Source organism: Zonotrichia leucophrys, chromosome 2, assembly GCF_028769735.1.
Source record: "Zonotrichia leucophrys gambelii isolate GWCS_2022_RI chromosome 2, RI_Zleu_2.0, whole genome shotgun sequence".
Lineage (NCBI taxonomy): Eukaryota > Metazoa > Chordata > Aves > Passeriformes > Passerellidae > Zonotrichia > Zonotrichia leucophrys.
Window position 1 is genome coordinate 91,061,503 of NC_088171.1, and position 13,341 is coordinate 91,074,843.

The window sequence follows — 13,341 nt, forward strand, 5'->3', positions numbered from 1 at the left end:
ATCTATTTCTAGGCACTGAAATGCTTCAATGCACATGCTTCAATGCCTTGCTACCTGATGAAAAGGAAGTTGAATACCTGCTACACTCCACAAAATCAGAACATACTGTCAACGAGGAATTCAGAAACACACACAACTCCCCAAAAAACCCAGTTACATATTAGATCCAAAAGACTTAGCAATTGTTTTTTCTGCTTATACATTACAGGAATTAATGAGGTTTTTATCAAGAATGAATATATTTACCTTTAGGCCTCCTTTGTCATCTGGCAAGATCGGGACATTTAAGGATTGCCTACTTCTGGAACGAGGCAGAGATGACCTGTTGTTCACTTTATTCTTGTCTTTATCTACTTGCATGCATGCTGATGCCAGTAACCTTACAAGCTCTGTATCTAAAAGGAAGCAAATTAAGATAATGTTTGGCCTCTTTTGCTTTCCCGAATTACAACCAATGTACTGACATTTTCCCTGTAAATCACGTATAAGTAGCAACTGATCTACCTCTCAAACACAAAGCAGATGAACCCCCAAACCTTTCTTTCTTGACCTATTTTCCCATGTCTTCTCCCCAAAATTTGGGCTGCAGTCTTACCATCTCTCTAAATGTATTTATGAATATAAATACGCACGCTACTCAGCTGGAATCAGTCACGTGTGACCAAGTGAACTGCCCTCTCTCACACTTTGTACAAGTTAAGAACAATATTGAGATGTTCCCTTTTCTCACCTGGCACAGAAGAGAGTAGAGAAAAATGAATATTCTTTCTTCAAGCGTAGGTTGCAGAAAAGAAGTTCGAAAGTAAATCCCAAAGAGAAAGAAGATGTTCAGCCTGGACAATGAAGGGACTGAAAAGAAATGGTAAGAAAAAAGATGGACAAAAAAGAGGTAAGAAAAAAGTAAGAGGATGAAAAAAGAACAAGCATGACAGGAGACAGGAAAGCAAAAAAAAAAAATTCTGTAAATCTGCATTTTGTACAGGAGTCAGGTAGGATTTTCAGAAAGGCAAAGAGAACTGAACAAGAGAGAAAGAAGTAGCGAGACAAACTATTCTGTCGTAGAAGTTAGGTCTAAAATAATTCTCTGTATTTATTGTCTAAAATGTTGTACTATTAGTGATCTACCTTTGACATAGAAAACAATCTGCTAGTAACCATGACCACCATAAGGAGTAAATTCTGAGACTTCATTAGCAGTAATGGGTTTTGGCTTCAGATAAATCAATTCAGGTACCAAGGAAGATTAACAATAACAAATTATGTACGTAAAACAAACTGCAACAAAAACTAAATGTGTTTCATTCAAGCCTCCCCAAAGCATGCTGTCTTGTCCTACAGCACTCCCACACAAATAACCTGAACCCCGAGGTGTGATTTATTCTCAGCCTTTACAGAACTAGCTGGAGGTTCAGTCAGGAGATCCCTAGTTCTGTTCCCACTGTGCTCTCTCTGTCCTGGCCCTTTGCTGCTCTTTATCAAGGGGCGATTTCTAGCTCCAGCTCATAGCTCTGTGCTAATGGCACTACAGAATACCAGTGCCCCCACAATCAAATGCCACACAGCTGGCTCTGGCAACACAAACAGCACAGTTTTCAAGCATCTTCAGAACCAAAAGCAAGAGGAATGCACAAAATCTGTTATCCCATAAATGTATACACTCATCTAATCAATTAACTCAAACCCCACCACTTTCCGACAGTGTCCTTTCTTGGTCCAGTCTGGCCTAGACATGAGAGGATACTTCCTAGCAACTGCAATGTATTTTCTAGATTGGAAGGAATGTATATTTGTTTATATTGTGCATTTCTCCACAGCATTTTGAAATAGCATACCTGGATCATTCAGCAGCATTATCAGGTCAAAAGCTGTGTATCCATTTTTCGCACGAAGGTTAACATCAGCTCCTTGATTTAACAGATACTTTACAACATTTTTGTTTCTTTAAGGAAAGAAAAAAAGGCATTGATCACATTAAAGAACAAGTAAATGAAGAAAGAAGCTCCCAGTACTCCATTTGCAACCTTTTATAACCTTATTCCTGAATCAGAGATCAGTTTTACACATTCTACAAATAACTTAGTGTAAAATTTGTTCACAAGCTCTTCAAAAGCTCCCACAAGTCCTTTATCAGTCACATTTACTCAGTATGATTTACATTAATCAACATGCAGAAAGTTAGCCTTAAAAGCACCATTTGAGTATCAGCTTCCTAAGCTGATCCTTTGGAAGTGACTGCAATATGTTGCTAAACACCTTTCCAATGAAAGCCATTAATGCTTAGGGCAGAAAAGCAGATGGAATGACAAAGGACATTTCAGTAGTCATCACATGCCATCACTAAATCTTCAATGCAACCTCATTTTCACAGCTTGCACATTAAGAAATTGCATACAGAAAAGCCAAATTGACTGAAGATAACTTATAAACTTCAAACAGTACTTCACCTAATTACAGCCATAAATTTTATAATTGAGAGGGCACATTATCACTTCCCTGAGGTGTTTAAAATGCAAAAACAATCAGCATTAAATGCCAACCAACACAAACACCTCCAACAAAAGCTCCTCAAAGCTAGCTGCATAAAAGACACTCACCATCCTGCTCCAGTTAGCCCCTCTCCCCTCTGATACACCTGAGTAAATAAGCAGGACTAGCCTTGTGAGTTAAAAACAATACTTCAATTCAGCCTATGAAATAACTGAACAGAAAACAAAGCTAGAAAAAATATATTTAATATTAAAACTCTTTAACAGTGACTGACCTTGTATAAAATCAAACTGACATGCATCAGCAACACAGAGAAAAAACATTCTCAAGCACCAACAGGTAACTGCAAATTCTAATAATGAAGCTGAAAAATGGATCTCAACATCTCCACTTCAGAGCATCATTTCTTACTCAGATTACATTTCCACCCCTGAACTCACTCCACACAAAATCAACCTGAAATGGAGGATGACTGTTACTCACTCTTCTCTTGTAACAAAAATTCTGCTTATACTCACCACAGCTCCTCTGAGTATTTCCTATTACTTTCCTACTCTTCTTTAGAACTATCATCCCTCCATCCTGCTGTCCTGTCCTGCACCTTGTGAGCACAGAGAGACACCACTTCTTAGTGCCTCTAGCTCAGAGAGACCTTGCCTGCTCCCTCCTTCAAGCCCTTCACTCTACTACTGGTGGTCCTGAGAAAGAGTTAGCTGAGGCTCTGTGGAGCTCAAAGATTTCCAGATGTTATGAAAATTTGCTACTCTCCATGCTAAGAAAAAGGTTCAGATACAAAGTATAGAATTACAAGGATAAGTATTATGCACGTGAGGTGGCTTTACACACAAGGTTCTTGTATATTTCAAGTGCACTACCTCCACTTGTACTATGATTACTCATCATAGTAAAACTTAGCACAGCAACTGTACTTCTGCAGCCTTCATGCTGCTCTTCTATTGATCCAGATGTCCCTGGAGTCAGTCCTGCCGTCGTTATTTACCTATGACAACATACAACACTGAGAGGGTTTCATAGCTGGCTGTGATGCTAAGATTATCTTGGGTGACTAGAGACATCTTTTATCCTTCATGGATAGCTCTAAGTTCCCAAGAAGTCACACCCTTATTTCCAGGACTGGGATGTCCTTCTGATCTTTCCACTGAGCCAGTGTCCTTTAGACAGCTCTACTTAAGCATGAACAATATCAAACACTCCTTAAATTCCACTACCTCAAATGTTAAGCATATTAACAAAATTAACTTACAAAGTTTCAAACTTACAAAGTTGACTGATATATTAGGGAAAAGACTTTTCATAATCCCGTCCTCCAGTAAACTGAACCACCAGTATCTGAACAGATGCAGGACTAACTCTTGTATGTGCTTCCACGAACAAGTACCTGAGTACCACCAAGGGGACAAGCTAGCAGCCCTGCCCATCACTTTGTGCTGGCTGCTCCTATTCCAGCTGCGTACTATGTGACTGATGCTAAGTGAAACAGCTGCACCAGAAAATCTGATCTTAGTGCACTTCTGTCACTACTATCAATAAAGGTCCCAAGAACTACTTCAGAAAAGTTTCACAAGGCAATGACAACTTGACCTCCTATTTTTCCTTTTTGTTGCATTTATATAGTCCAAGTAGATCTGCTGACTAAAAAAAAAAATCTGCTGCAGAATACCTGCCTTTATACAATTAATGCACTACCGCTTAAGAGAACCTTCACCTTGCTGCAGGCCTTATCTACAACAAAGAAAAGTTCACCTTCCAGAACTGAACATCCTGTATTCAAACAGTGTTAAGTATATGATAGATATCACATGTGAAGTACCAGCCAGGGCAATTTCTGAGGTCTGAGTCCTAAGCAGCTACTTAGATTTACGAAGGAGCTTTACAGAAAATGAAATTATTTTGGCTGCATTTCCAAAAACTCGATGAAAACTAAAGACAGAACAAGAGAACACAGAAATGGTTTTACGACTGGAAAATGTGGTACATGGAAAGCTGATTGCCTTGAAGTTTCATAACTTCATGTAGACTTAAAACCCTGGCAGGAAGGGTGATAGAATCTTTCATAATACTGAAAAACATCAAAGGATGGAAGCTGACGTACACACCAAGGCTCCTGGGGACTGCCTGGAGCACCATGTTCCCAGTACCTACTACGCTTGCTTCAGGTTCCCAAATGCTTTACTCATTCTAAAATCCAAACATCACAGAATCACAGAATAACCTGAGTTAGAAGGGACCCACAAGGGCAGTTGAATTCAAGACTGCAGAATCCCTGCACAGCACTATCCCCGAGAGTCACACCATGTCTCTGAGTGCTTTGATCCAACACTCCTTGACCTCTGTCAGGCCTGGTGCTGTGACTACTTCCCTGGGGAGCGCCTTCCACTCTCTAAGCGAAGAACTTTTCTAATATCCAACCTAAACCTCGCCTTGACACTTCTGGCCATTCCCTCCGGTCCTGTCACTGATCACCACAGAGAAGATGTCAGTGCCTGTCCCTCCTCTTCCCTCCATGAGGAAGTTGTAGACTGCAATGAGTTTTCCTCTCAGACTCCTCTCCTCCAGGCTGAACAGGCAAGTGACCTCAGCCACTCCTCACACAGCTTCCCCTCAAGGCCCTCCACCATCTGTGTTACCCTCCTGTGGACATTCTCTAATAGTTCAATGTCTTTCTCATACTATGGTGATTAAAACATGATTCAGATCTGCTCCAAAAAGCTGAGGGCAGTGCAAGAGTCATGAGAAACTGAGGTCATGAGTCTCTTAATTTTTTTTAAGACCTCTCTGCTTCTACAGTCAGTATCAAAGAGCATTTTTTCTACTGGGATGTAAGAAAAATTAAACTTTACTGCTAGACACAAAGAGAGCACATATCTTACCCATGGTACGTGGCCTGCATTAGTGCTGTCCAGCCATGAACATTATCCTGCTTATCAATATCAGCCTTTTTCTCAACGAGGAACTGAACAAGGGGCAGCTGTCCAGTTACAGCCGCAATCATTAAAGGAGATGCACCATCAACAGTGGTAACATTAACCTGACTCACATCTTCATCAATGATGTCTTTAACCAGCTGAAAGTTTCCTGTAAAACAGCAATAAAACATAACTTAAATGTTAATTAATTAGTACATTTTTCCAGCTGACATAGAATTGCATGAGGCACTGTATTTTCCTCATTTTCTCTACCTGTACACTTATGGCATAATCCCATTTACAATAATTATTTTCTGAAATGAACGACTAACGACTAAATGAACGGTTGTATAAACTGCAGTGCATCCTGCATGTGAAGACACAAATAGGGAATATTTCTATTAAATTGCCATAAGATGATATCCTGCAAGAAAAATTGATGATGCTCAGGCACCATTATTTTTCTTTCAAAGATCCCTGTTCCATTTCCACAGGCTTCAATCACAGAATAAACAATTTTAGAATCAAAGTAGATGGGTAGAAAGGCACTCTAAAAGGTGGCGGAGGTCATCCCTTGCCTTGAACAGGTAGAATAACGCCATGTCTCACACTGACCAGTAAGTTCCTCTTACAAAGGTAGTTCACTGGTTCTAAAAACCTTTACTGATAGAATTCCACAACCTCAAAGGAGTTTATTACAGTGCTCACCTTTCTTATGTTCCGAATTATTTTCTTTTTCTGCCTCCAGTATTCAAACTATGCCTCCAACACAAAATGTCCCTACTCTTTGCTTAAGAGTAAAATCATTTGTTGTCATTAGTTACAAAGTGTCTGCTTTACAGTTCCTTAAAAGTTAATCTAATTTTCAGGTTTCCACATAAAGGAGCTGGAAGTCACTTGAGTTCTTGTCTAGATTACAAAAAGCAGTATGAAATTTGTTACTGAATATATTTGAACAAGGTTGAGGGTTTTTTCCTAAGTCTTGACGTAGGGCTGCTTTTACAAAACATATGAGGTAGTCAGGATTGCCTTAAACAGAGAGCCTAAGCTCACCTACATCCTTTTTGCTGTCCTATGGCAGGCAAAACCAGGGAAGAAGGGAAAGGAAAAAAAAACAAAAGATCTCTGTGATTGTGTGTACCACCACAGGAACAGGGGCAAGAACAAGCAAATCAACAACTTCCATGCAAATGGCAAAATTTTCACCTTTAATAAAACCCTTCAGATGGTAAACTGCTTCACAGCATAGGCTGCTTTCAACTCCATCACAGGCATGAACATTTTCCTTGGAAAGTCGTTCAGAATCCCAGACAAATCCTGCAGCCACCTGAATGCACTCACTGAACCTCACACCCACCAATGCCACTCAGCTAATTTCTTGGAACAGGACTACTTTTTGTACGTTCCAATTTGGCAAAAGACAGTGGGTGGCTTTTTTAACACAGACTCACAGCAAACTTTGTTAAACAGAAACCCTGGAACCTACAGAGACACCTACAGAATGTCCTCTCAACCCTGGACACTCCTTAACCTAGTGAGATGCTTTTTTAACAGTGCTGCCATCCATAGCCAAATAAAAAAAAGCCAAAACTCAGTGTGCCGACCAGTATTCATTTGGCCTCTCCTATGCTACTTCTGATCCAGCACTAACATCTGTAAATCTCAAAAATCACAGGGGTACAAGAAGGGCACATGATCACTCTAAAAATCTAACAGACTTGAGGCTTTCCCAGGAAGATGTTTTGGTAGCTCACATGTGAAGAGCAGGAACAGAAAAATCGTGTTTCCCACACTAGCTAACAGACATGCTCTGAAGTTAGAAAAACTAGACAGGGTGGAAGAATCATGACAGTACTTACCCATTTTTAAAGCATGAAAGACATCAGGTTGCTTCTTTTCTGCATCTGAAAGAAATATAAACATTTATATAAGCAATCAAAAAAAATAGCAAAAAATCTCTAGTAGAATTTTTATACAAAAAACTATTAAAAATTTAAAGTATTATAAAACACAAGTTTAGGCATATACTTAATAAGAACAAAGAAAGTACTGACAAGTTCTGTATTACCTTTGGGAAGAATGAATCACCTGTATAGTTCTCTGAGCAGAGCTAAAGCTAGAAACTATGATAAGGCACCAGCACAGGCTTTTCAATTTCCATTCTTCATCAGGCAACTGTATTTGGAAACTCTTTTTTTCCTGCCTGGATGTCTAAAATATCCACTAAAGAATTACAGTATGGCTTTGTGGTCTGGTAAAATCACCTGTACAACAGTGAACACTGAAATTGTATGGGATTATTTTGAAAGGTGACTCAAACGGAGTTTTACAAGCTGCTCCAGTTTTATTTCCTCTTGAGTATTTCCAGGTTAATTTGTAAAGGTCACTAAAATAATAGTGTCAATTTAACTATGCAGCTTGTTACTTGTGAATTAATATTCTTCAGCTCCCAGATAATCATCCCCATAATAAGAACTGTAATTATTATAAATTGTAGTACTTGGAGTGAAGAATCATTCTTTTTACATGGATTAACAGTGCTTTGAAAATTCTGACACTATATAAGATGAGGAAAAAATAGTGACATATTTTTCACCTTCCACTCATGCCAGAAAATACCATCCCCTATCCTCAAAATTATTGTGGACAAATTATTACTACAGAATCCATGGGGTAACAAAATCTTATGGAAAACAAGGAGACACAGAGATTTCGTGAGCCAATTCTGGCATTTTTATGAAATACAGAAAAGGTTTATGTTCACAGCTTTACTCCAAAGGAAGTCACCTTAATATGCTGAACAAAAGGAATTGCTGAAAATCCCAAAATACTCCAAGAAACTCTTATTCTAAGACCAGGAAAGAGAGTGATGGGTCCTACATTTTCTCCTGATTCAGAAACTGCTCTTATAGAAGGAACTGTGTGTATGAGCTCACCACTGCAAAACAGATTTCAAAACACTACTTTAGGAAAGGACCAGCCTCCATTCTTGTCACGTGAAAACCCTGGAGGACAGGCAGCTTCAGGGAGCAGGAGACCATGAGAAGATGCCAGAAGGAAAGACTGTGATCTGGGCAAGCCTAAGTAAGGACAGGGACAGAAGGCAGGTAACACTCAAGCCATTCCAGGCAGTAAATTTGCTGCTGAGAACAGCTGTGGGAAGAGAGCTGCTTTCTCCTAGGAGGTAATTCACCCTATCTATGGCAATGGATCAGAAAAAAAGTTCCTTCTTTCCTGTCTTCCATATGACAGAAATGATCTTTCTTCTTCACAAGATATTCAAGATTCCAGCGCTAGGAGAGACTTGAAGTGTGGTCAAAAACCAATGCAGAAATTTGTGTGGAAGAATAATGTTTTTACTCCTCTCTCTGCCCAAATGGGTTACTACCCTCCTGATGATGGAAATTCCCCCTCAGCAGAGGTGACAAATATCTATCTGCTTTAAAGCAAGTCCAGTCTTCTCACTTAAACAGAATCCTTCAATACTTTAAGTTGAGGCCAACTCTGCCTGAACATACATCCTGTATATGCAAACACATGGACACTCGTGAATTCCATGGATCTCTGATTCTGTATACTGTAAGCAACTGATGTCTGTTCCTCAAGGTCATGAACAAACATCTACAATCAATCAGTCCTGCCTGGCAGCATGGCTGGATGAAAGCTCTAGAGTCCAAACTTAACCTGTAAGTCAATATCTGAGTTCACACTTTCTCTACAGCAGAAACAGATGTCTGATTTTTGCTCTTACTTCTTCAAGTACAAGGGAAGTTTGACCGGCAGAAATGACACCAAATGTAGACAACAGTTTTGGACATGTCCATATGGCAGTGGAAAATGATCTTTCTAGAGCTAGCCACATCCTTATCTTTTAAAGCAAACAATAGAAAGCGGGAAAATCCAGCTCTTCCAAACCCTCTTGTTAAGCACTTCCCAGTGCTGGCCTGCATAAATACCTTGAAAAGTGTTCCTAAAACAGCCACATACAGACAGGAATCTTATCCTGCTAACATGGAAAAAATTTGCTGAAGTTGGGCACTTGTACCTCAGCTGAAGTAGGTGTGCCTACTCCAACATTTTCAAAATCCAGCTACAAATTACAAAGAACCTCATGCCCATACAAAATAAGCTCCTCAATTTCTAAAGAGAGACAAAAAAATAATTCCATACCTGCCTGAGGCCTAATAGTTGTGAGAGATTCCAAATAGTCCTTCATGTCTTTGTGTTTGAAGCCAACAGAGATTTCAAAAGGTGTTTTATGTAGTACATTCAAGTGATCAGGGTTGGCACCTTTCTCCACGAGCTGCTGTGCCATGCTCACCTTTCCACTAACAGCTGCCAGCATTAAAGGGCTCCAGCCCATTGTCTTTATAGTGTAGTTACAATCAGCTCCCCAGTCTAGCAACAGATGCACCACTGCCTCATGTCCATGCTGAGCAGCTGCCATCAGTGGAGTGATATCAGGAAGGTCATCTCTGCTGCTGTTAAGTACATTTGTGCTAAAATGGTCGTAATTGTCCACAAAAGCTCCAGATTCCAGCAACAATTTCACCATGCTGACATGACCGCCTCTGGAGGCCATTGTGAGGACACTGGCTCCTAACTTGTTCTGTGCATTGAGATCAGCACCATTCTCCAGCAAGATGTGGGCCACGCTTAGATGTCCAAACCTTGGAAGACAGAGACACAAGGGAGAATTAACACCTTGGACTGCAAAAACCAACATACTCTGAACCTAGAAAACTTCATTACCAAATTTGCCAATTGACTAATACATACACTGAGGGATCATACAAGCATCTCTGAATGTGACAATGGGCACCTTGCTGGAGGAGACCACTCATCAGCCGAGGACTGTAAACAAAACCATTCCACACGCACCAGTGACCGCGCTCATAAAGCAGGCACCTATCAAAGAGGATGGTCTGCTCAAAGCAGCAAAGTGCCAGCCTCATTTTCTGCTCCAGGCCACCAAGGCACCAACTCATAACTTCCACAAACCAGTGTCACTTTCAGGCTCTTTTTCCACAGATGTATCACATTAACAGATCAAAGCCAGTTTGTTTCCAGAGATCTTTATGAAGTACCATCATTACTACTGAACAACTGGAGTAAAAACTGCAGAGTCAGTGCTAACTAAGGAAGAAAAAGACCATTTTATCAACTGGAGAGTCAGTCTTCTATATTTGCATTATCCCTTGTTTTCTAGTTGTGAACCATCAATGAACTCCCACAATATAAGAAGACTTAGGGATTACAGATGTGTCCATGAAGCTCAGAGAAGAACACGGTGAGTGGCCATGACGGTTGTAAAGTTAGCTGAACTTCCCTCAACACCAAGGGGACCAGAGAGGACCTTTAAGAGAAATGGCTTACCAGCAGTGGGACAACTGGCCATGTGAATGGCCTTCCCTACAACAATTAATGGAAATTGTTCTGCTCCTCAGTCACACACACCAGCATGGGGGGAAGCATCAACACGGTTCAGCCCAACACCGAGCACCAAAATGAAATGAAAATAAATGTTAAAAAAGTAAGGTGCTGGTGAGTTGGCTTCTAGCCAAGTATTCCTTCTTGATAATTGGGGATACCCAGTGAGTAAGCTGACAAAAGCAGGCAGACAGAACAACCACAAACTCACTCAGCTAGAATGCAAAGAGTAAATTTACTTGTTACCTCGTGAACCTGGGGATCCCCAAAGCAACACACATGCAGAGATACACAAGTGGAGAAGCAGGCACCATAACCAGTTCATGCTAAAGGACCAATGGCCTGCAGTTCACACAAGACTTATCAAGAATTATTCCTGGCTGCAAGGTCACTTGAGTGATTTACAGTCCTCCTCAACAGTCTTGAGGTTTTTAACCCATTCCTTCCAACACCCAGCACTGTGATGGTGAGCATACAGGGACTGGTAATGGGTGTGCCAAGGTGTCTTGTGATTCAACTGCCTATTAAAGTTGCTATGTCAGGCTTGCTATGATTTCAAGACACTGCTGTATTACAAGGTTAAATTAAAACCCTGTGTAATATTAAGTATCTGCCAAGAAAGAAATATGGCACCAAACACTCCTTGTGTGAAATGTCTACAAGAACTTGGTCAGAGTACTGAACTCCGACACCAGCTTTACCAGAAACCTAGCTTTGATATCACTTGACCATCAGAGGCTCAGCTAGTTTGTCAGTAAGCAAAAGGCAATCAGACAAGCAGGAGGTTGGGGTTAGGGTTGCCAATTATCAGTGAGAAAATGGCAACCCCATATTTTAATAAATATAATACCTTGACGAGATGTGTGCATCGTGCTCTTGTTGCAGGCATCATGCACTACTGCATGCCCATGCACATTGTGGTTAGCACAACCCAACTCTGACCCTGAAGGCAACTTCTGTACATTACAGCAAAGCAAACCTTAGTCGAGGAAACCCCAGAGAATGCTACTGACTACTTAAAGCAACCACAGCCTCAAAGTCCTTTGTTTCCTTCCAGAGAGTATACAGTGGCAGGAGGAAGCCTCTGGAGCTTGTGTACTCCCTAAATCTACCCTGTACCTTCACTGCATCACCTCAGTAGAGCCTGCAACCCCTGCACACAGTTGATTTTATGCATATATGCTACCTCCTGTCCAGCTGCAAAAGAGCTAATCACAGCCAGAAAATGAAACAGCTACCTAAGTCTGAAGCCTACCTTTGTACAAACACCAGGCTTCCTTTCTGGTTATCCATTAAAAAGAAGAGAAAATATGCTCTTTTACTTTATACTTTTCAGCAATATATACAACACTTTTCAAATGTCAGCCAGTAATTTCTTGAAATCAGTGAGTGTTTTAGTCATCTGACTTTATTGTTTTTAGGGAATGAGCGTATGGTTTTCATTAAGGGGAAAAAAATCTGTCTCTGCAATTTTTTTCCTTTTCTTTAAACCTTCATAAAATAACTAAATTGTTGAACCTTGTCTTCCTTGTTCTTACTGGGAAACCAGCTGTGTGACTCATTCTTGGGAACTTTATATGGCCATTAATTGAAAAGAGAAATGTTGACTTTGAAACAGATTATTTTCTTCCAAATATTTTGAAGTTATGAAATTAAAAAAAAAAACAGCCAACAAAAAACCCAAACAAATACAAACAAACAAAAATTCCCTTCCCGCCCCCCCAAAAAAAACCAGAAAAACAAACAAAACAAAACAAAACATCACCAGAATAACAAAAAACATTCTCCTGATTAAGCATTCAGTTATTATAGGACAGCAATGCCCTCCAACTCTGCAAAACATGCCAGTGAGCCCAAGGTGTGCTTGTAGGAATAAAGACAAGCGCCAACCCCAGCGTTAGCAACACGGGAACCTCCCACGGCCCAGCAGTGGGTGACACAGAGGAGAGCACCACCGATGCAGAAAACAAGTGTTTTGTCATCAAAAACCCTCAGCAATGATTTTCCCTAGCCTCTGGCAAGCCACCTAGGCACACATGGGCAAACTAAGAGAAATTGTTTCAGTTCGCTTCAGTACGTCTTACATCAGACGTAGTTTTCAACAAGACACACACAGATTAAAAAAAAAAAAAACAAAAAAACCCAAAAAAACACAAAACCAAAAAAAACCATGCAAAATTAAGTAAGGCTACGTGCATATACCTATTGTCACAGAGGAGAGCAGTGTTTCGTGTTCACGTTAGCTCCAATTTTGCACTGGCTAAACCAAGGAACAGCAAGCAGTGCTTCAAATACCACATTCTCAACATGAAAAGTTTCTAATGCCCCAGGATAACACTTAGCCAATTCTACACGGGACAGCCCCTCTTCACCCCCGCCCAGGGACGGGAACAGGCGCCCGCTCCGATCCCCGGGACAACTCCGGGCTCGGCTGGCACCAACCCACGGCGGCCCTCAACATGGCGCCCGCCCTCTCTCCCACGCTGGCCCGCCCGGA

At 40.7% G+C, this 13,341-nt stretch overlaps 1 protein-coding gene across 4 annotated transcripts in view; it reads right to left on the bottom strand.

Moving 5' to 3' along the window:
* Positions 1–13,341, bottom strand: part of ANKS6 (ankyrin repeat and sterile alpha motif domain containing 6) — a 41,056-nt gene that overhangs the window by 26,896 nt on the left and 819 nt on the right. For 3 of the 4 annotated variants that reach the window (XR_010439191.1, XR_010439192.1, XM_064705657.1), the window contains exons 2-6: positions 9,585–10,084; positions 7,274–7,318; positions 5,379–5,583; positions 1,833–1,939; positions 247–395 (exon numbers count right to left, since the gene is read on the bottom strand). Coding sequence is in view for 2 of the 4 variants with exons in the window: in XM_064705657.1 (XP_064561727.1) it covers positions 247–395; positions 1,833–1,939; positions 5,379–5,583; positions 7,274–7,318; positions 9,585–10,084 (1,006 nt within the window). In the remaining 2 variants the exon portion in view is untranslated. Of the gene's footprint in view, positions 1–246; positions 396–1,832; positions 1,940–5,378; positions 5,584–7,273; positions 7,319–9,584; positions 10,085–13,046; positions 13,296–13,341 lie in introns of those variants that run through there. The other variant, XM_064705658.1, reaches the window with a different exon arrangement.